At 49.2% G+C, this 19,260-nt stretch overlaps 1 protein-coding gene and 1 long non-coding RNA gene across 2 annotated transcripts; both read left to right on the forward strand.

The window, feature by feature from the left end:
- The first annotated feature begins 1,388 nt into the window (after window positions 1-1,388).
- On the forward strand, window positions 1,389-2,246 carry LOC125402675 (uncharacterized). Its single transcript, XR_015738685.1, has 3 exons — window positions 1,389-1,477; window positions 1,605-1,646; window positions 1,768-2,246. It is a non-coding gene; the product is annotated as an uncharacterized LOC125402675 (long non-coding RNA).
- Window positions 2,247-15,811: 13,565 nt separating this feature from the next.
- Csf2 (colony stimulating factor 2) lies at window positions 15,812-18,321 on the forward strand. Its single transcript, XM_048437573.3, has 4 exons — window positions 15,812-16,203; window positions 16,301-16,345; window positions 17,051-17,176; window positions 17,892-18,321. Exons 1-4 carry the CDS (start codon window positions 16,054-16,056, stop codon window positions 17,997-17,999), a joined length of 429 nt encoding a protein of 142 aa, XP_048293530.1. The 5' UTR covers window positions 15,812-16,053; the 3' UTR covers window positions 18,000-18,321.
- The last annotated feature ends 939 nt before the right edge of the window (window positions 18,322-19,260 follow it).

Consider the following 19,260-nt stretch of genomic DNA (forward strand, 5'->3'; position numbering starts at 1 on the left):
TAATCTCAGCGAAGACGATGTCAGAGTAAAACTGAAGGTAAGAGCTTGGCCCTGCTTTGAGGCATACTTGGGTCCCATCTATCTCCTGCCTGGGGGATTTCACTCATGTCCCTCCACCCTGCTCTGCTTCAGTTTTTGTATCTGTCTCAGTGGGGTTGTTAAGAGAAACATCAAATGACTCTAGGCCTTACACTTAACTGGGGTCAGTACACACAGCCTTGGCTGGAGTAACAAAAGTTACATTTTATGATATACAATGAAAAGACAGTTGTGGGTGAACCCTACCATAGGCCTCTGGCTTCATTTTCCATGGGAATCAATGAAATGGAGAATTGGCTGTCCCCTGTGACTTTGCCCTTTGCTGGTCTTCCTCCTTAAAAACCGAGTTCCACCAGCCCCAGACATTACTTTCCTAGATTCAGCCAGATGCAATGGTTGTGTCTCTTTTCGTTGGCTTGGACCTAACATGAAGTCCTTTACAATTTTGTTAGATGTTTACATGTCCCCATCCTTGGGGGCATAGGATTGTCTTTTAAGTCTCTAGAAATTCTTATTTAGGTTGAATCATTAACCTTGGTATCTGGCATATTGGGCATAAGTATTTCCCTTGGTCAACTCTCTGCCTTTTCCAGGTCTTGTCTGGGGTGGTGTGTTTTCCTCAAGTACAGAAAGATCTGCCCAGCCCTTCACACAACCCACAGACAGCCAGGGGTTAGGACTTGGGAGAGGCAGGCCTTTGCCTGGGATATGTACTTGTTTTTAAGCCCAGGGTAAAGAAGGGACCAGGAATAAGGCTGTACAAAAAACCTCTAACAGCAGGCTTAGCTTCCCAGCTCTCACCTCCCCAGCTCTCACCTTCCACGTTCTCACCTCCTTAGCTCTTACCTCCCCAGCTCTCACCCCTCAGCTCTCACCTCCCCAGCTCTCACCCCTCAGCTCTCACCCCTCAGCTCTCACCCCTCAGCTCTCACCTCCGCAGCTCTCACCTCCCCAGCTCTCACCTCCCCAGCTCTCACCTCCCCAGCTCTCACCTATCCCCAGTTCTTACCTCCCAAGCTCTCACCTCCCCAACCCCCTCAAGCTCTCACCTCCCCAGCTCTCACCTCCCCAGTTCTCACCTCCCCAGCTCTCACCTTCCACGTTCTCACCTCCTTAGCTCTCACCTCCCCAGCTCTCACCCTTCAGCTCTCACCTCCCCAGCTCTCACCCCTCAGCTCTCACCTCCCCAGCTCTCACCCCTCAGCTCTCACCTCCCCAGCTCTCACCCTTCAGCTCTCACCACCCCAGCTCTCACCTATCCCCAGTTCTTACCTCTCAAGCTCTCACCTCCCCAACCCCCTCCAGCTCTCACCTCCCCAGCTTCTACACAGAGGATTCTTTGTTTTCTCAGAATGAGACCTTGCAGAGAGAAAACCTGTGTGAATTCCTGAGAAAGGGAAATGTATCGAAAATAGACAGAATCGAGACCAAACTTAAGGTATGTGAAACTGCTGAGTGTTTAGGGGATCCCTGCCTCCCTCCCCTCTTCTCAGCATTTAGTGGGGAGGGAAGTAGGGCCTGCTCCTTTTTCGAGGAATCTGACTGTGTCTTAATTCTCTCCACAGATACTTGGGCGTTGCCTGCCCAAGGTTGAGGGCACCTCTGAGGTAAGCTGTCCTTCCCTCGACATACCCTGTAGGTAGTGCCTTTACCCACATCCAGACTTAGCTTGCTATGGCCCTCAGCAGCCTGCTCACCTCTAACACCATCTTCTCCGGTTCTTCACAGATGACAGGCATCGTCCTTAAAAATGATGAGGAGGACTTTAAACAGAAACTGAGGTACTTTGTGAGTGAACTGAAGAATCTGCTGCCAACACCAATCCCTACAACACCTCATCCAACCTCTGACCCGGACATGTCTTGCCTGTGACCATGGAATACAAAACCAGCAGAAGTGTTGGAGTCTGAATGTCCCTCAGGGCCCACACCCAGGAGGAGGATTTCATTTTCCCTTTTGACATCACCTATATTATCAGTTTATCTATTTTTTAAATTATGTTCCCATTTTACTCCATCGAGGCTATTTATTTATGTATTTATGTATTTATTTATTTATTACCTTCTTCAATGTGAAGTACATCTGTTACAGCTGAGGAGTGGTTTCTCCATGTTTTGAAAGAGAAAAAATAATTCCAAGGGAGACTGGGGGGTTTTCCTTTGTTCCTTGTGTTTTAAACTGGTTTTTAAACACTTGTGGAAATAAAGAGCTTTGAGCAAATGGGCTTTGCTTTGTCCAGTGTCTTAGTGTGGCTTCATATCTGTGCCAGTCCTAGATGAGACTTGTGGGCCATGATCTTTGGGTGTAGGGTAGAGGCTGCCCATCTGAGCTCCTTCTCCCATCGCCTTCACAGAGGACCAACCTCAACTCTAACAGCACAAGCAGCTACACAGCACGTAATATGTGCCAGATCTTAGTCTGGGCACTTCCCCTGTACTCTTTAGTACATTCCTCATTTTAAACTAGAGCGTGTGATCTCTGCCTTATGAGAATACTGAAGTCCTGAGTGGCAAAGCAAGAGCACACTGCTGAAGACTGAAATCACATGGAATGCCTCCCCTAGTGGTCACGCTTAAAACTGCAGCAGTACCCGCAACTTCTCCCATAGTGCAACTCTAGGTCCACACATGGCCGAACCCTCTGAGGATGCAGGCTACTCAGACCCCGAAATGTTGCAAAAGGAGCGGCAGGCTGCATTCCTGCTGGGATCCTGGCTCCCCAACTAGTTTAAACCCGGAATAATTACACGGAAACTGTATTCTTTTAAACACTGCCTGACCCATTAGTTTCAGCCTCTTATTGGCTAATTCTCACATCCTGCTTTAACCCATACTTAGTAATCTGTGTAGCACCACGAGTGGTGGCTTACTGGGAAAGATCCTAACCAGTGTCTGTCTGGGAGAGGCAAGTCATGGCCACTGCCTCACTGCCTTCTTCCTCCCAGCATTCTCTTCTGTTTACTCTGCCTACCTAATTTTCTGTCCTATCAAAGGGCCAAGGCAGTTTCTTTATTAACCAATGAAAGAAACACATAGACAGATGACCCTCCTCCATCACAGAAATCCTACTCCTTCTAGAAGTTTCCATGCCTTCCTGGGCTTCCGGCTTCTCTTGACTGATGTAGTCTCCCTGCACCATGCCTGACTTCAAACTGACCCCGGAACACACGGCCTGTTGAGCCAGACTGAGCTTTCAAAATAAGTCTTTGACCATTAACCCCAAATCTTTGGGGTCTTCATGAATTTGTCCACAGTCTGTATCCTAAGGCTGTCAGAAGGGACCCACCTTCACCTCTTGGGTGGGAGTTCCAGACACCCCACGCCCCCACCTCAAACATTTGTAGGACCACCACTGCTACTCTGGATTGTCCAAGCTGACTCATGAGGGACTCTTTTCTGAAAGCAAAGGGCAGACAGGGACCCACAAGAGGGGCAGCCTGGATGGTGGAGACCCGGACGGCACTAAAGTGGGGTTCGGGTTGTCGCCTGATTTTCTGATCCTGTGTGCCTCCATGTCTGGCTTCTTCAACCCTACCCGATGAGTCCTCAAGTCTAGGACCTGGTGGGGGAGTGGGAGGGGACCGCAAGAGGCCAGATGAGACATCTTCCTCGTCACCTTGCTGGGAAGTAGTAGTCTCCCCAGTTCCTCAAGAGTCCCATAAAGGCAGTTTTAGGCACTGATATCAGACTCTGGGGGCTTATTCCCTTTATTTTTCTTTTCTAGCTTTATCTCTTTAAGTTCAAAACATCCCAGTTGCTTAAAGAGGTAGGAAGATGTGGGCAATTTACCTGCTACTAGCTCCTAAATGTATTCTTCTACATCCCTCCTTCCAAAACACTTTTAAATTTCCAAAGAAATAAATCTCTCCCTGCCCCGCCCGCTCGCCAGACAGACTCACCCAGAAGGCCTTGGGGTGCTCACAGGGCAGAGAAATGAGACATTGCTGCAGTTCTTTAAATGACCACTAGAGGGAGATATGTCCCCAGTCTTAGGGTACGCCAAGGCGTTGTGGGAAAGATGTCCAGTTAATTTGGAATTGGACCCAGATTACTCAATTCTCCTAAGTATCCATTTCTACACACTTGCCTTCACTCGCAGACTTTTTTTTGGGGGGGGGGGGGTCTGGTCCTATTTTCATTCTATCTGAGACAACCTCTGTGCCCCACTCCTTGTCCCTTCCTCTGCGATCTGCTACCTACTGCCCTGTCCAACCATGCTTCTCCTGTAACTAGTCCACAGAGATTCAAAGTCAGTGATGAACTTGAGACAAGCTCACACTGGCTCCTGGAGCCAATTGTTAAATGTTTAAAAAGAAATTGCAGAACTTCCTGGGTAAGGTGGCGAATTAGCAGCAGCATGTGTGTGCATAGAAGAAAACTAGATAAATCCACAATAGCGCCATTCATACAGGAAAGAGAGCTAAAGAAAACAGAAATAAGCCAGGATAGAAGGAACCAAGTCTCTAGTATCAGTCACAACTCTGCTCCGGCTGGCCAGTTGCAAATTGCCTCAGGAGCTAGAGAGAGGGGTCCAGGCTCTGGAAACACAATCAGAGGCTGGATAGGGCCTGCACAGATTGTAGCAGGAGCAACTCAGAGACCAGAGGCTAGGATCAGGAGATACCCACCAGAGGAGACAACTGCCCTCCCCCGCCCTTGCCTGGTGAGCTGCGCTGGACCACGAGAGTGCCGTGGGACCTGGTCAGGGCTTTGACAGCACACAAAGGTAAGCACAAGTGTGCAGGCCTCACAGGCTGCAGAGCCTGCCACCCAAAGCCCAATCCTTAGAACACCAGAGGCAAGGCTGTCGCTGGCAAGGAGCAGGCTTCAGAGCAGGGAATGCTAGCAGAGAGTGAACTTTAGCGACGAGATCGCTCTCATTTGGAAGGACGCGTTGACTTAACTTGCGTGAATTCCTGAGACTAGCAGCCCCCCCCCTTCCACTTGTGGGGACCGAAGCGCCCACAGGCCTTTCCTGCTGCAGTAGTTTCTTTACTCCATGACTCGAGCCCGAGGCCTTCTTTCTCTACCTCACTGCCTCAGCCCCCGCTTCTCCATTTCTTCCCCATTTCACCAGTTACATAATTGATACCCTTAGCTCTAAAAGAAATGAGAAGACACACTTTCCCCAGCCAGTGCCTAGTAATGTTGCATCTGAACTTCACCAAGGACACCTCCAAAGTGCACACAAATCTCCTGTAAGTCAACAGCAGGACAGCTGTTAACCCATGTAGTTACAAGCATTGGCTCCCGTCTCAGTAGCAGCATGGGTAGCCAGCTCACCAGGAAGACTCGCATAAAATAAAACAAGCAAACAGGAACAGTAGAGGAAAATAAAATCCGAAGGACGTATCTGTCCTAACAGATGCACGCACCACAGCAAAGAATCACACAACTAAAACTCGCGACAGCACCATCACTAGCTCCCAACTCCTCTGCCTTTAGATAGCGAAATAACTGACGTGCTAGAACATCGCCGAGCCTAACACTCTCCCCCACACACATACAGACTGCCTAAAGCAGTAAAGAAATCAATTCAGGACCTAAACAAACAAAAACCGTCAAGGAGAAAGTGATCAGTAACTTGGAGGATAAATACAAAACCATGAAGAAAAAAAATATCCAGCAAGGAAATTGAAACACTGAAAAAAGAACCAGGCAGAAAGTTTTAGGAGTGAAAGAACCAGTAAATGAAATCTAAAAAGACAGTGAATGACACGGTGATGGCTCAGGGGGCAGAGGCGCGTGTGTGCGGGTCTAACAACCCAAGTTTCATTCCCAATGCTCAACCATAGGTGACAGGAGAGAACCAACCCCAAGATTGTTCTCTGACCTCGACACTTGCATTGTGGGACACATGCGCCTGCATTCACACACACGCACACACAGACACACACACATTTGAAAATCGGTACAGTCATTGACAGATCGGCAAGCTGAAGAATGAATTTCAGGGAGGGGGAACAAGTTCATAGTAATACGTTCAGACGTACATAAAAACAAAGGGGAAGGCATGGCCAACCGCGAACTCCAGGGCACGCATTTAAGAGATCAACGGCTGAAGTAGTAATAAAAAAAAACCTCCCAATAAAAAAGTCCTGGAACTTCAAGCATCCACTGTCAGATTCTACCAGACCCTTGAGGAGGCACTAGCCCCAGTGTCCCACGAACTATCCATAAAACAGAAAGGCTAACAGAGAATAACAGCACCACAGAATTCAGTACAAGCTCAGTGTTACCCTGACACCAAAGCCAGAAAAGGACACAACAAACGGTAAAACTATAGGCCAATTTCCCCCATGAACACACACACACACACACACACGCACACGCACGTGTTACCAATAAAATATTTGCAAACTGAATTCAAGAACATATTAAGAAGATCATACATCATGACCAGATTGGTTTCATATCACAGATGCAAGTTTGGGTCAACATGCATAAATCAATAAGTACACGACACAAACAGACTTAAGGACAGAGTCATATTGTCATCTCCATAGGTACAGAAAAGATGTTTGAGAAAGTTCAACATGCCTTCATGATAAAAGTCCCAAATACCTCAGCATAATAAATATTGCGTGTGGCAAACCTGTCATCAACAATATACTAAACAGGCAAAACCAGAGAGCATTTTTTCAAAATTTTCAACAGGATAAGGGCGTCCACTTTCTCTACTTTTATTCAGTGTAAGGTTTCAAGTCCTAGCCAGAGCAATGGACAAGGGAAAGAAATAAAAACAGATAGAAACAGAGAATAGAAATGTTAAATTATCTTTATCCGCAGATGCATGAATACCCTTAAAGAGTTTTCAACAGAAAAGCCTTAGACTTGGCAGGTATCCACAGCAAAGCTTCAGAACACAGAATCTACACCCAAGGATCAGCAGCTTTTCTGCAGGCTAATAATACATTTTCTGAGAAAGAAACTAGAGAAACACACCAATCACGATAGCTCCAAGATTTGAAATACCTAGACAGGAGACTATTAAACCGAGTCAATGAGATGACAGAATCCCACAATGAAAACTTGGAAGACACTGAAACTAGAAATTATTGACAAAATAAATATTGTGAAAATGGTTATATTACCAAAAGTAGTCTATGGTTTCAATGTGATTTCCATCAAAATTTCAGTGACATTTTTCTCAGAACCATAAAAAAATCTAATTTTCTTATATACTTAGCTTGGAGAATACTAGGCAGAAAGAATTATTCATAATAACAAACCTCAAATTACCCTACAAAGCTATCATAACAAACACCGTAGAAAACAGATACATACAACCAATGGAACATAATAGAGGACGCAACAATTAACCCACATGGCTATTGTCACCCATTTTTTAACAAAGGCATTAAAACACACTCTGTAAAAAAGAGGGTAGCCTCTTCAAATTGGTGCTCAGGAAACTGGCTGTCCACCTGCAGTGTACAGAATAATGAAAGAAGACCTTTATCTCCCATACTGCACAAAAACCAATTAAAAAGTAATCTAAGACCTGAATCTAAAGCGCTAAAACTGCTGAAGGGAAAACAGTCCAAACAGGCATGAGCAAGAACCCCTAAGAGGATTCCAGCAGCAAAGGAAACCAGAGCTGACAAATCGCATCAATGAAGTTAAGTTTATACACAGCCAAGGAAACCATCAACAAAGCGAGGAGACAGACTACAGAATACCAGTAAACTTTAGCTAGCTATACATCTAATATTAATTTCTACCACATACAGAGAACTGAAAAATTAAACAACAAACCTCCACATCTTCCAAGAAATAAATGGGATGCAGAGTTAAAAGACAGGCCGTTCTCGAGAGAAGAAACAAGTGGTCAGTAAACATTTGGAAAAGTGTTCAACAATCTTAGCCATCAAGGCTGCCAAAAACTTTGAGACTCCATCTCACTCCAGTCGTAATAACACACACACACACACACACACACACACACACACACACACAGAGAGAGAGAGAGAGAGAGAGAGAGAGAGAGCGAGAGAGAGAGAGAATGATGGTCACTGTGTGGAGAAAGAGAAACCCTTACTTACTGGGAGTATAAACTGGCACAGTCACTGTGGAAATCAATATGGAAGCTTCTGGAAAAAAAAGTAGAACTACCGTATGACCACTTCTGTATCTAAAAGATTCTAAGTCCTATCATGGAGATACTTGCACATCCACGTTTGCGGAGTATCTGTATTCTTTGGATTTAGACTGAATGTGTACCCCTAAATACTTGTGTAATGGTATTTGCTAGTGGGGTTTTGAGGAAGAAATTAAGTGTGTGTGTGGCTCATAAATGGGATTAATGTTCTTAAATAACAGACTTCTGGGCAAGAGAGATGGACCAGTAGTTATGGCAGGAGGCAGGCTAAGGAGCACTGTGCTTTTAGTTCCTTCTCTGTGGTTTTCTCAGAGAGTTCAGTGTCCAGAACTATTTTTAAAAAAATTTCTGCTGTGCCTAATCCTTTGTTATAAAGGCCCAGAAGGACAGGCCCTGTGTAATGCCCAGTCACTGGCTGGCATCTTCCCAGCAGTTGTCACGGTACCCGCAGACTGGCCTTTGCACTAGGTCAGTAAATCCGAAGGGCAGCAGAGGGCAGCAACAGTCCGTGGCAAATCCTAGAGCGGCATATCCTTCCTGCATCTGGGGAACCCCTTTGGAGAGTAGGTCACACCAGTCAATCCTGAGTTTCACTTTCAGCTTTTATCAACTTTACAAGTACAGCTTTTCATTGGGAGGACAAGACAGGAAGCATATCTTTTCTTCACTGAAAAAGATATGGGAACCCAGAAAAATGAATCAAAGACATTTCCAGAAAGATAAATATCTAAGAAGGTAGAAATAGAGAACCTGGTTAAACTCACCTCACCATTTGAACCCTCTTGGACCAGAAACAGTTCTTTGCTCCTTTGAATTGCCACTTGAATCAGTTGCTGAGACTTCTCCATACAAAGACAGAGTTAATGAGATACAGGCTAGAACCTTTGGGGGCCTCCTGGCTTTGTCCAGTCAGTGGGCACAATACAGGGACAGGGGTCAGTACAGAATGAAAGGGATGGATGGATGGATGGATGGATGGATGGATGGATGGATGGATGGATGGACGGACGGACGGACGCTGATCTCAGGTGCTTCCCACTGGAAGTGATGTCCAGGAGCTCACCCAAGCAGCAGGACTCCACCAGGTAGGAGAGGATGAGCAAGATACTGGGAGGAGTCAAGCAGATGGTGCCGAGTAGCAACGGAATAGATATCTAATAGTGCCTATGAATTAGAAACAGGGGAGTCTAAGTAGTTGAACCATTCAGTCCAATTGAGTACCAGGTGGCCAAGGTAGAGGCAGGATCCCTTCTGGCCTCAACCCATCCCTTCACCTCACTTATGCTCCCCGGCTCCCAGGATAGTCTAGCCAGCATGACAACCACAGAGATGAGAAAAAGGGATGACCAAGGCCTGGGGTGTGGTGGGTGTAGAGGTGCGGATGATTAGGATGGGACCTTGAAGATACCAAGGCTCACACCAACAGGAAAGAGCCAGGGCAGAGGGAGGGAGATGCAGGTAGCAGCAGAGACCAGTTCTGCAGAAGGGAGGGGTGTGTTCCTCGGATAACAAAGACACGTGGAGGAGATGGAGACCTAGGCTGAGGGAAGGGCGCTCTTATGGGGTGAGCAGGGCTACCTTTCCCCTTTGAAAACTTGAAGCTGGACATGGGTGTGTACTGGGTAAAGATACTGTCTTCCTGGAGTGGAAAGGGTGTGGAAAATTCCCACAAGGACAGAGGAAGTCTAGGATCACCCCTACTATGAGGGTGGACAGACTGAGGCACAGTGAAATTCAGACAATGGGACTTGCCCGCTTCTAAAGCCCAAAGCCACAATGTGTCTGCTGGTGCCACTGTGGTACAAGAATTCATCATCTGACCCAGGGCCCTCCTGGGGCCTCCCCCTGTCTGGACAAGGGCCACCGGTATCATGTGATATGTCACCTTCTCCAAGTTGCAGCCTGAGGGTGCACCTGTCACTCAGCACCTTCTGTATTGACAGAACCACCCCCACATACCCTTTAATATGATTTCTGTCCCCCTTTCCTACTTCCCTGCCTCCGCTTACCCCAGAGGTAAGGGTCCTCTGTGATGTCCTGTGTCCTCAATTCCCCCTTCATGCCCCTGAAAGACATAGTTCATTAGCTCAGCGCAATCCCCCTGTCACTGGTAGCCAGGCTTCCTCTATCTCTCACACAGACTTTGAAGGCCCAGGTTCACTTTCCACTTCCAGCCTGGGTCCTACAGACATTTCCACCCACCATGGGCACTCTATGATCCCCAAGGTACATAGAGTCCTAGTGCTGGAACTTCTTATTGTCCCCCTCAGACAGAAGCCTTCATCATCGACTCCTAGGACTTCCTTTAATAGATGCCCCTGCTGAGCCCTGATAGGAGTGCCCGGGGCTGTCCTGGAGGGCAGACCATGCATCACAGACCTCTGATGTAGACAACGGGTCCTCTATGAGCAGAGAGTTGGGGATGTGTTAGAGAGGAGGCCGGACACTAGGGGTTCATGTCTGGTAACAGGACAAGGGTCTCCCTTCTTTCCCCCTTCTATGAACATATGCTACGATGTATTTTTTTTCTGGCCCCATAAGCTGGGGTGAGTGCAGCAATAAAAATATCGCAAATGAAATGACTTGGTGGCACTTTTGACCAGACAGGACCACCGGAGTTTGGTTTCTAGGGCTTGCAACAGTGGGTAAAAGCACTTGCTGCCATACCTGATACCTGAGGTCTCTCCTGGGCACTCATGGCAGGATAGAGCTGTCTTCTGACCCCTACACACAAGCCATGGCATGCATACAACCACACAAATAAATAAGTGACTATTGAAAAAAATGAATAGCTGCTGCTAGCTCTCGGTGGGACTATGTGCTTCAAATCCAGAGGATGATAGCCACCTGGGTCCAGCAATATTGCTAAATTTGGTATCCTCAAGCAAGCAGAGTCAGGCCTCTTATTCCTACAGGGTATGGCCCTGGGTCCCTGGTGGCCTAGAGCTGCCTCCTACTAGCCATGATAGGGGGCAGGAATGGGGAAGATGGTCTTGTTTCCTAATTGGTCCGTTACAGGAAAATGGGTGTAGCTCAGGCACTTTGTAGCACATCCCGTCTCCGCACTGTACCCTGTTTTCCAGGCTGCCTTCGCCTCTTAGGGTGTGCGCGGGACGTATGTCTTGAGGCACTAGGGCAGATCTGCATAGAGATTAGATTTCTCCATCAGGAACAATTTAATCTACTTCCCCTTCACGTAGAATGCTGACTTGTCCAGACCCTGGCCATGGCTTTCTCTCTTGGATGGTTTGGGAAACTGAGGCTGGAATGGAGGCCTCCCCACTAGCCGAAACAGAAAACCCAAACAGAAAAATCTTTATCCACTGAGTTCTTGGAAAATGTAAGAAGTACCTTTGGTGCCAGTCTTCCGGCATCTCTGCAATGACCTGCAGAGGTCTCCATCCCCCCGTGAAGATGAGGCTGAACTCAGAGAAGGAAAATGGTTCTTTAGCACAGTGACCAGGTCTGAAGGCAGATCTGCACCCTTGACAGTCGAGGCTGCTGTTTCCCAAGGGACTTGGCATCCCTCTCCCGGGACACATGTAATCTGGGAGTATGGGAATGGTGTGAGTTTAGAAGTGGTTAGGAGCTGGTGGTCCTAGGGATAGGAGGTCTCCAAGGACTCCTCCCTGCCACCAGCAGGCACTCTCAGTTTATGGTTACATTTTATGACCTCTGTTGGCCTTTGGAGTGGCCCAGGTGGGCCTTACCCATGTGAGGGGTCATAAGGGCTCAGGGGAGGTGCTGAAGGGACATTGATGGCTGTCGGAATGGGGGTGGGTGTCCAGAGACAAGGATCCTGTGAACTTAAAAGTTCAAGGCCAGAGCCTTTGGGGACATGAAACCCTGAGAGGCAGTTGACATGCTGGACCAGACAGGGGCTTGGGAAGAGTGAGGGAGCCTGGAAGACCCTAGCAGTCCTGTGAGTGGCTCCTTCCAGGACCCTGGTCCTGCTGAAAATAAAGCAGCAATTGTCACTTTAATTGTGGCATCTCAGCTCCTGAAGCTGGGAGGTGTCAGGGCCAATTAAGGGTCTACGACTCCCCGTCGCACCTGGACCAGGAAGAAGGGTCCTCTGCATTCCATGAAGTTTTAATGGCTTCTAGCCTCATTTCTTCACCTTTAGTTTCCCCCCACTCACTCATAAGTGACTCTTTCAAGGCAGTGCCCCTCTGGGTGCCCCATGACCTCTCAGTTGGAGATAAGGCTTGGGGCAGAGATTTGTGGGTGGGGCACATTCCTAACCCCAGAGGGAGAATCCTGGGTAAAGAGAAGGCCCAGGCAGTGGGAGGGCATTGTGGGAGGCAGACCTGGTACTTTCATTGGTTGGGTGCCCACAAGACTTATCTGCCTGTGTGGGTTTGGCATAGTTTCTGGGTCCTGGGGAGGCAGCAAGGAGTCCTCCCCAAGAACAAGAAATAAAGCTAATGAGGTCTTATGTACCCTTGGTCCATCCTCAAAAGCCAGCATCCCAGCGCAGCCCACTGGGACACCCCAATGACCTCCCAGGGTTGGGCCTTAAGAGCTGGACCAAAACAATTAACCAAGTGTTTTGGGACATTATTGGTTTTCCCTTCACCAAACCCAGTCTGGCTGACATCCCAAACTTTACTACTAGGATCCTTAACCCAGCTAGTTGACCTGGACCCTGTGCTTCAAGAGACACCTCCTTCACTGACTGCCCCATTTACTCTCCTTCCATGGCTTTCTTCATGGTTGTCTGAGTTATGTGCATATCTTTGTTGGCACTCTCAGCCATGTGTCTGTGCACCTAGGCATGGTGGTTCCTCTCTTCTATCCCATAGGGACACAGACCCTAGCTCTCTGAGAGCTAAGAGCATATTGTACACCCTCTTGGAGGCTTGGCTGAATGGACCCTCCGGTCCTCCCAGATTCATCAGGATTCATCAGTGCCAGGGACCTGAGGATACCAGGTGGAAGGGACAGAGCTAGAGGGAACCTTGGCCTTTTAAAATATACTGGAGGGGGGTGCGGAGAATGTGGGAAGGGTTATCTTGGAGCAGAGATACCAAGGGCCGGCATCGTGGTGTCAGAAGGCACATATCTGGTGTGGCAGGGAGGGATAAGATCACCTTCTCGGGGAAGCACGAGCCACACAGGGTGTTGGAGCATATCATGGCCATCAGTGGGGCAGGACTCCACAGGCTTTGACTCTGGGCGGAGGCTATTTTCCTACTTCACTGTATCTGCCCAGAAAGATGCTCCTAGGGACCGGGACAGGACAAGGCCCAGCAGTCCTTGAACATTCCAGAAATTCTGGGTCATCTGCCAGATTAGGACTTCCCCAGCATGAGGATGGTATCAGAATGCTGCCTCCCCTGGGAAAATCTTCCTACAAATTTCCTAAGACAGACACAGCATCCATCAAGTGGATGATGCAATGGAAGTCAGGGAGGGGTACTTTCCTGGGATATTCCAGAATTCATGGAGCCCAAGCCTGGGGCATAGCAATATCTAGAGAGATGGCAGAATCTGCTGAGAAAATTCTCCTTTAGCTCCAAGGTGTTCTTGGGACAGTCACAGGCCACTCCTGCCCTCCTGCCAACACAGAAAAGTCCCTTCATAGCAGCCCTGGTGGGCAAATGTGCTGGGCTCACCATTTTCTGAACCAGGTAGGTGACCAGAGTTTCCCGAGTTACCCACCAGGGTAGTAGAAAGCATCCATGTGCAGGAATTGGCACAAGTTCAGGTCCCTGGCTCTGCTCTTATCCTTGCCTGTGGACTGAACTGAAAAGGGTCTCCTGGATCTCAGACCCCATTGATGACAAAGACCTCCCCAAGGAGTGTCAGTCACAAGGATGAGCCCGGCCATCTTTGATGCTCATGTGTCTGTCCTGTGGGATGTGAGGGGCTTTGGGCCCCATTTCCTACCCCAGTGAAGACTTCCTCTTGCGATAAGGATCCTGGGGCAGTCACACACTCCGGGTTCCCTCAGGGCTTGTGTCAAGGGACACTCCCAGGAAACTCCTTCCAGGGGGTTCTCTCCTGGCCTTGTGGGCAGGGACGTCAAAGAGAGGGTCACTCTACCCATCTGGTCCCTACCTCTGCCCTGCCATGGCCCCATCGAGACCTTTGAATCAGCAAGGCTGTCTGATGCTATTGCCGCTTCTTTCCACGCGTGCAATCTAGGAATCCCTGCCTGTGCCACCGCCCCCACTCTGATGTCATCTTTCTAGGAGAAAGATACATATCTGACCACAAACTGCATCCCCAAACCCTTAGAGCTCTACCCAGATGCACCGACTTCGGCTCCGGAGGACCATGTCCTTGTCTTTTCTCCATGACCTCTGCTTTCCTCCCTTGCGGCTACTCCCCAAGGCTCTAGGCACCCTCCTGCCACATCCTGGGCCCAGGAAACGCATCTTTAGTTCTTCAACGTAGTCATTCTGACCATCGGTCTTTCTTCCTAAATGATTCTTGGGGTGTTGTCCTGAGTTCCACCTGTTATCTGATCCCTGAAAGTCCTCACTTGTGTCTGATTTCAACAGTCCACTGAATCAACTTTTGGGGCCCTAAAATGCGCTGCTTAGCTTAGAGGCCTCATATCAAAAGGGCACCGCCACAAACCCAAAGGCTCTCAAAAAGCAGGTGAAATAAGTGGGGCTCACGTTAGATGCACCCTTACGTAAAACCCTCAACCCTGACACGTTCCTGTGAGTATGTGCATATCCAGCCCCCACCAGCACGCACAGATAGACATGTGTAGCCCCAGGGCCTCAAACTTCCTGCACGGGAGGCATGGGCCAGATCCCTTGTGCAAACACAAACTCCCGCTGTCTTCTCCAGAAGCCATTGTGAAAAGCAAACACTTGTTAGCCCATCAAGGGCCTGCCACTTTTCCACAAGCAGTTCCTGCTTCCACAGAAAGGCCTCTGGAGCGGGAGGTGGGCTGGAGTAAGGGGCTGTGTAGGACACCAAGCCTGGGAGAACTTGCTAGAGATGCCAGAGGCCCCTGTGCCTGGTCTACAGCAGCTACCATGTTGAAGTCAGCCTCAGAGACCCCAGGTGTCCACTAGTGGCACAGAGAGCCATGGGATGCCCTCTTTGAGGGGGCAGGCTGAACTGAAATGGGCAAAGAGGCTCACATAACTCAGAGGGCCAGAATCAGCAGTCAGTTTGGGGGGGAGGGGTCCTGACCTGCCCCACTCAGGAGCTCTAGCCACACTGTGAACCTTTAGGATTGAACATTGCCTTTGTAAACGGGATTGTAAGAGTCAGCTGGGATGGCACCATAAGAGAACATGCTGTAGTCTGGCTGGCTTCTCTACCCTTTGCTGGCATTCCCTCTGCTATCCAGGTCAGGGGCATGGAGGGTGGTGGGGTGGCTCAGCTATGACCTCAGTGGGAGTCGGTGAAGACCATCATAGAACTGTGCCACTTGGTCACGCTCCCATGAATGAGGTCATGGGACGGGCCTGTGCGAGGTCTGCATCTCCGAAGAAGGCTGGAAAGAGAATGGGCCAGGGCTGAAATGAGCCACCAGAGAAGGCGCAGCCAGCCTAGAGGCCTCCAGGGACAGTAGGCAGAATGGAAGCTGGAGCCCCATTCAAGCCCCGCCCCAGCCACTCCAGGCCAGGAAGTCCAAATTTGCCTGGAGGCCCCTCAGAAGGAGATGATAGCCAGAGGCTGGGTCAGACTGCCCAGGCACCCGGCAGGTGGGCTGCCAATTCTTGGAAGGGCTCATTAATGAAAACCCCAAGCTTGTCAACCTGGGGGAAAGCGCACTGGCCCCATGTGTAGCTGATAAGGGCCAGGAGATTCCACAACTCAGGTAGTTCCCCCGCCCCCCTGGAGTTCTGTGGTCACCATTAATCATTTCCTCTAACTGTGTATATAAGAGCTCTTCTGCAGTGAGCCCAGTACTCAGAGAGAAAGGCTAAGGTCCTGAGGAGGATGTGGCTGCAGATCTTACTTTTCCTTGGCATTGTGGTCTGTAGCTTTTCTGCACCCACTCACTCACCCGCCCTTGTCACCCGGCCCTGGAAGCATGTCGATGCCATCAAAGAAGCCCTGAGCCTCCTGAATGACACCCCTGCCATGGAGGTGAGTGAGGAAGAGAGTTCGGCTGTTTCCAGGCCACCCGCTGGCCCCTGCTTGGCCCTGCCTGTCAGCTTGGTAACTTGGCCCTTTCCTTTTACAGAACGAAGAAGATGTAGACGTTGTTTCTGAAGAGTTCTCCACCCAGGTAAGCTGCTTCTCTCTGATGGAGCCTCTCGGGGGTCCCTGCAGGGCTCTTTTCGTTAGCCCCTTGCAAGGTTGTCTTAACTCTTCCCTGTCAGCTGGCTGCTAGGGAGAGGGGGCAGAGTCTGGGGAGTCAAGATGTCCACAGCCATTCTCCTGTGGCAGTCACGTGCACTCTTTTATTGTCATAGCCATGCCCCTGTGGCAGTCATGTGCATTCTTTTATCAGCAATAAGTTTGGGCAGAGCTAACATTCAAAGGTCAGGGATCTGCAGGGGATGATGGGAAAGTGAGAGTCACTTTATGAGATGGTCATGTTGCCTTAGTCTTCACTGTGCTCTGTGAGCCTGGAGAGAGGATATTGACTATAGAGGGACAGAGAGGGGTTTCTGGAACAATGCTTGCCCACAAAGAGGTGGGGGGGGATTTCCCCACCTTGTCCAGCCCCTTCTAGAATCGTAGCAAGCAGCCTTTGCTTGCAAAGTTGGGGGCTTGGAACTGGGAACGTCTTGAGGTAACAGGCTATAGAACGTGGCTGTGCAAGTTGAGGGTGGCTGGGTCAGACAGGGAGAGGGCATCAGTCAGACAGTGTTAAGACTAGACCCTTCCTGTGCCACTTGGTGGGAACAGAAAGCAGTGCCGAGCAAGTAGCCTGTATTCTGTGAGTGCCTGGCCTTTGCTTATCAGTGAACGGTTACTGTTCTCACAGAGGCCAACATGTGTGCAGACCCGCTTGAAGGTATACGAGCAGGGCCTCCGGGGAAACCTCACCAAACTCAGGGGCGCCTTGAAGATGATGGCCAGTCACTACCAGAAGAACTGCCCCCCAACCCCGGTGAGTGCACAGCATCAGGGCACAGGGCAGAAATGTCTTAGTCTGACAGGGCGGGGCCGGTGAGGAGTGACCGCTGGCTGTGTGGTTTTGGGGTCATTAGATGTATCACAGGGGCCCCTCAAGAACAGGCCATGGCTCCCATTCATCCCTAGAGTCTAGGTTGAGGACCAGCAGCTTCCACTGCTCCCAGCATCAGGAGCTATCTGCCTTTGTCATTCACGTCATTATCAGTCATGAGGTCAGAGGTGAGGCAAACCCAAGGAGACTCAAAGCCTGCCAGGAGAAGAGCCAGCACCCAGGCACTACTTCCTGACAAGACTTTCCTGTGGGATGCCTATATTGCATGGATACAAAGATGGGGCTCCTAGAATGGGCAGACACCCCAAACATCCCCCTTTTCTTTCCTCATGGAAGAGTAAGCCCTGTATCTTTTTAGAGGTGAGGAGATGCCTCAGGCTGGCCACTTGCCTCTCACCAGGAATCAAACCCAACTAATCTGAAGACCAGAGGCAAGCCTTCTGCTAGGGCACAGGCCCTGAACGCCATTGGCAGGTCTGTGCATGCCGCAGACAGCACATAGGCAGCTGTAGTGTCACCTGATCCTTTCAAATGGGTCCTGGCTTCTGAGTTCTCAGTAGCACAAGAAATACACAGCTACTTGGTTGTGGCAGCCACTCACCCGGACTCAAGTGTTTCCTTTTCTCGTCCTCTTCAGGAAACTGACTGTGACACCCAAGTCACCACATATGAGGATTTCATAGACAACCTTAAAGGCTTTCTCTTTGACATCCCCTTTGACTGCTGGAAGCCAGTCCAGAAATGAGGCGGCCCCGGCCAGCTCTGGATCCGACTTCTCAGACTGCTGCTTTCGCTCCTGCCAAATGAGCCAGGAACTCAGGAGTTCTGCCTTGAAGGGACCAACAGTGGGCCACAGCCACAGCGGGAGCATACAGACTTCTGAAAATGCTGACTCCGACATGGCAGTGGGGAACAAAGGAGGGATATTTTCTACTGACAGGGACCAATGATATTTATTTATATATTTATATATTTTTAAAATATTTATTTATTTATTTATTTAAGTTTACAACTATATTTATTCAAGATGTCTTATTATAATAGTAATAATAAATTATTGAAACTTTTGTTTGTGTGATTATATGGCTTAATTTTAAGAATTTGGGTGGTAGGTGGGGGTGGGTGGCTATTGAAGTAGGGAATCGATGAGGGCCAATGCTGTCATAGTCAAAGGGAGGGAAGATCAATGTCTGGGTCCAGCATGGGCCTGGGGCAGCACTCACATGCCTTAGAGAACCTTCTGGGGTGCTCAAAAGCTTCTGTCCCTGAGAAAGAACTCAGGGTTCATCAGGAAGTTGAAGTAACTGGTTCACAGACCTGGCCCAGAGAAGGGGTGTCAGCCTTTCTAGGAAACAGGGGCTTCTGGGGTTGGCAGTCACTGTCTGGCATCCAGCCCTGGCATCCAGCAAAACTACTGTTCCCCTTTGTGGCTACGGACCTCGGGTCCCTATTCTGCCCTCACACTTGGGGCCTCAACCTCTCTTAAAGAAAATCAGCAAATAGACCAACTGTTCGGAGAAAAAGAAACTAAACCACAGGGGTCAGAGCTCAGCATATCTGCCCAACTTTACCCCAAAGGTTTGACTCTAATCTTCAGCAGCCAGAATGTCAGTTTGGTGAATGTTGGGACATAGCTATACGGTGGTACTTTTCTTAACAGGTTTTTATTTTCCATTACATTTTGACTCTCACTGGTATTTTCTACTAAAATCCATGGCTTTGGGACTAAGAGAAATGTGGTTATCCTGTCTGCTTGACAACCGGGCTGAAGGTCTTATCCTCCATTTGTTAACCTGTGTCCCTTCTGAGGAGCACTGGAAAGTGAGTGTGTGCCCAAAGCTGGGGGTGGGCGATGGGACCAGCCTTTTTTCTGCAGGTGGCCTGAGGCAGCTGTCTGTCTGCAGGTGCTAGGATACAGTGATCACGCACTGCTCCCTGTGCTCCAGCCTGCAGAAGGATGGCTCAGTCCCAGTCAAACACCTGCCTCAGGCAAAAAGACCACAACA

The sequence above is a fragment of the Myodes glareolus genome, chromosome 9 (assembly GCF_982192425.1).
Source record: "Myodes glareolus chromosome 9, mMyoGla1.1, whole genome shotgun sequence".
NCBI lineage: Eukaryota > Metazoa > Chordata > Mammalia > Rodentia > Cricetidae > Myodes > Myodes glareolus.

What these genes read in the sequence shown, in the direction of transcription:
- Csf2 (XM_048437573.3), top strand. Translation starts at nt 16,054, where the DNA reads ATGTGGCTGCAGATCTTACTTTTCCTTGGCATTGTGGTCTGTAGCTTT. An exon ending in ATGACACCCCTGCCATGGAG is followed by an intron (nt 16,204 to 16,300) that starts GTGAGTGAGGAA and finishes TTCCTTTTACAG; the next exon opens with AACGAAGAAGATGTAGACGT. An exon ending in AGAACTGCCCCCCAACCCCG is followed by an intron (nt 17,177 to 17,891) that starts GTGAGTGCACAG and finishes CGTCCTCTTCAG; the next exon opens with GAAACTGACTGTGACACCCA.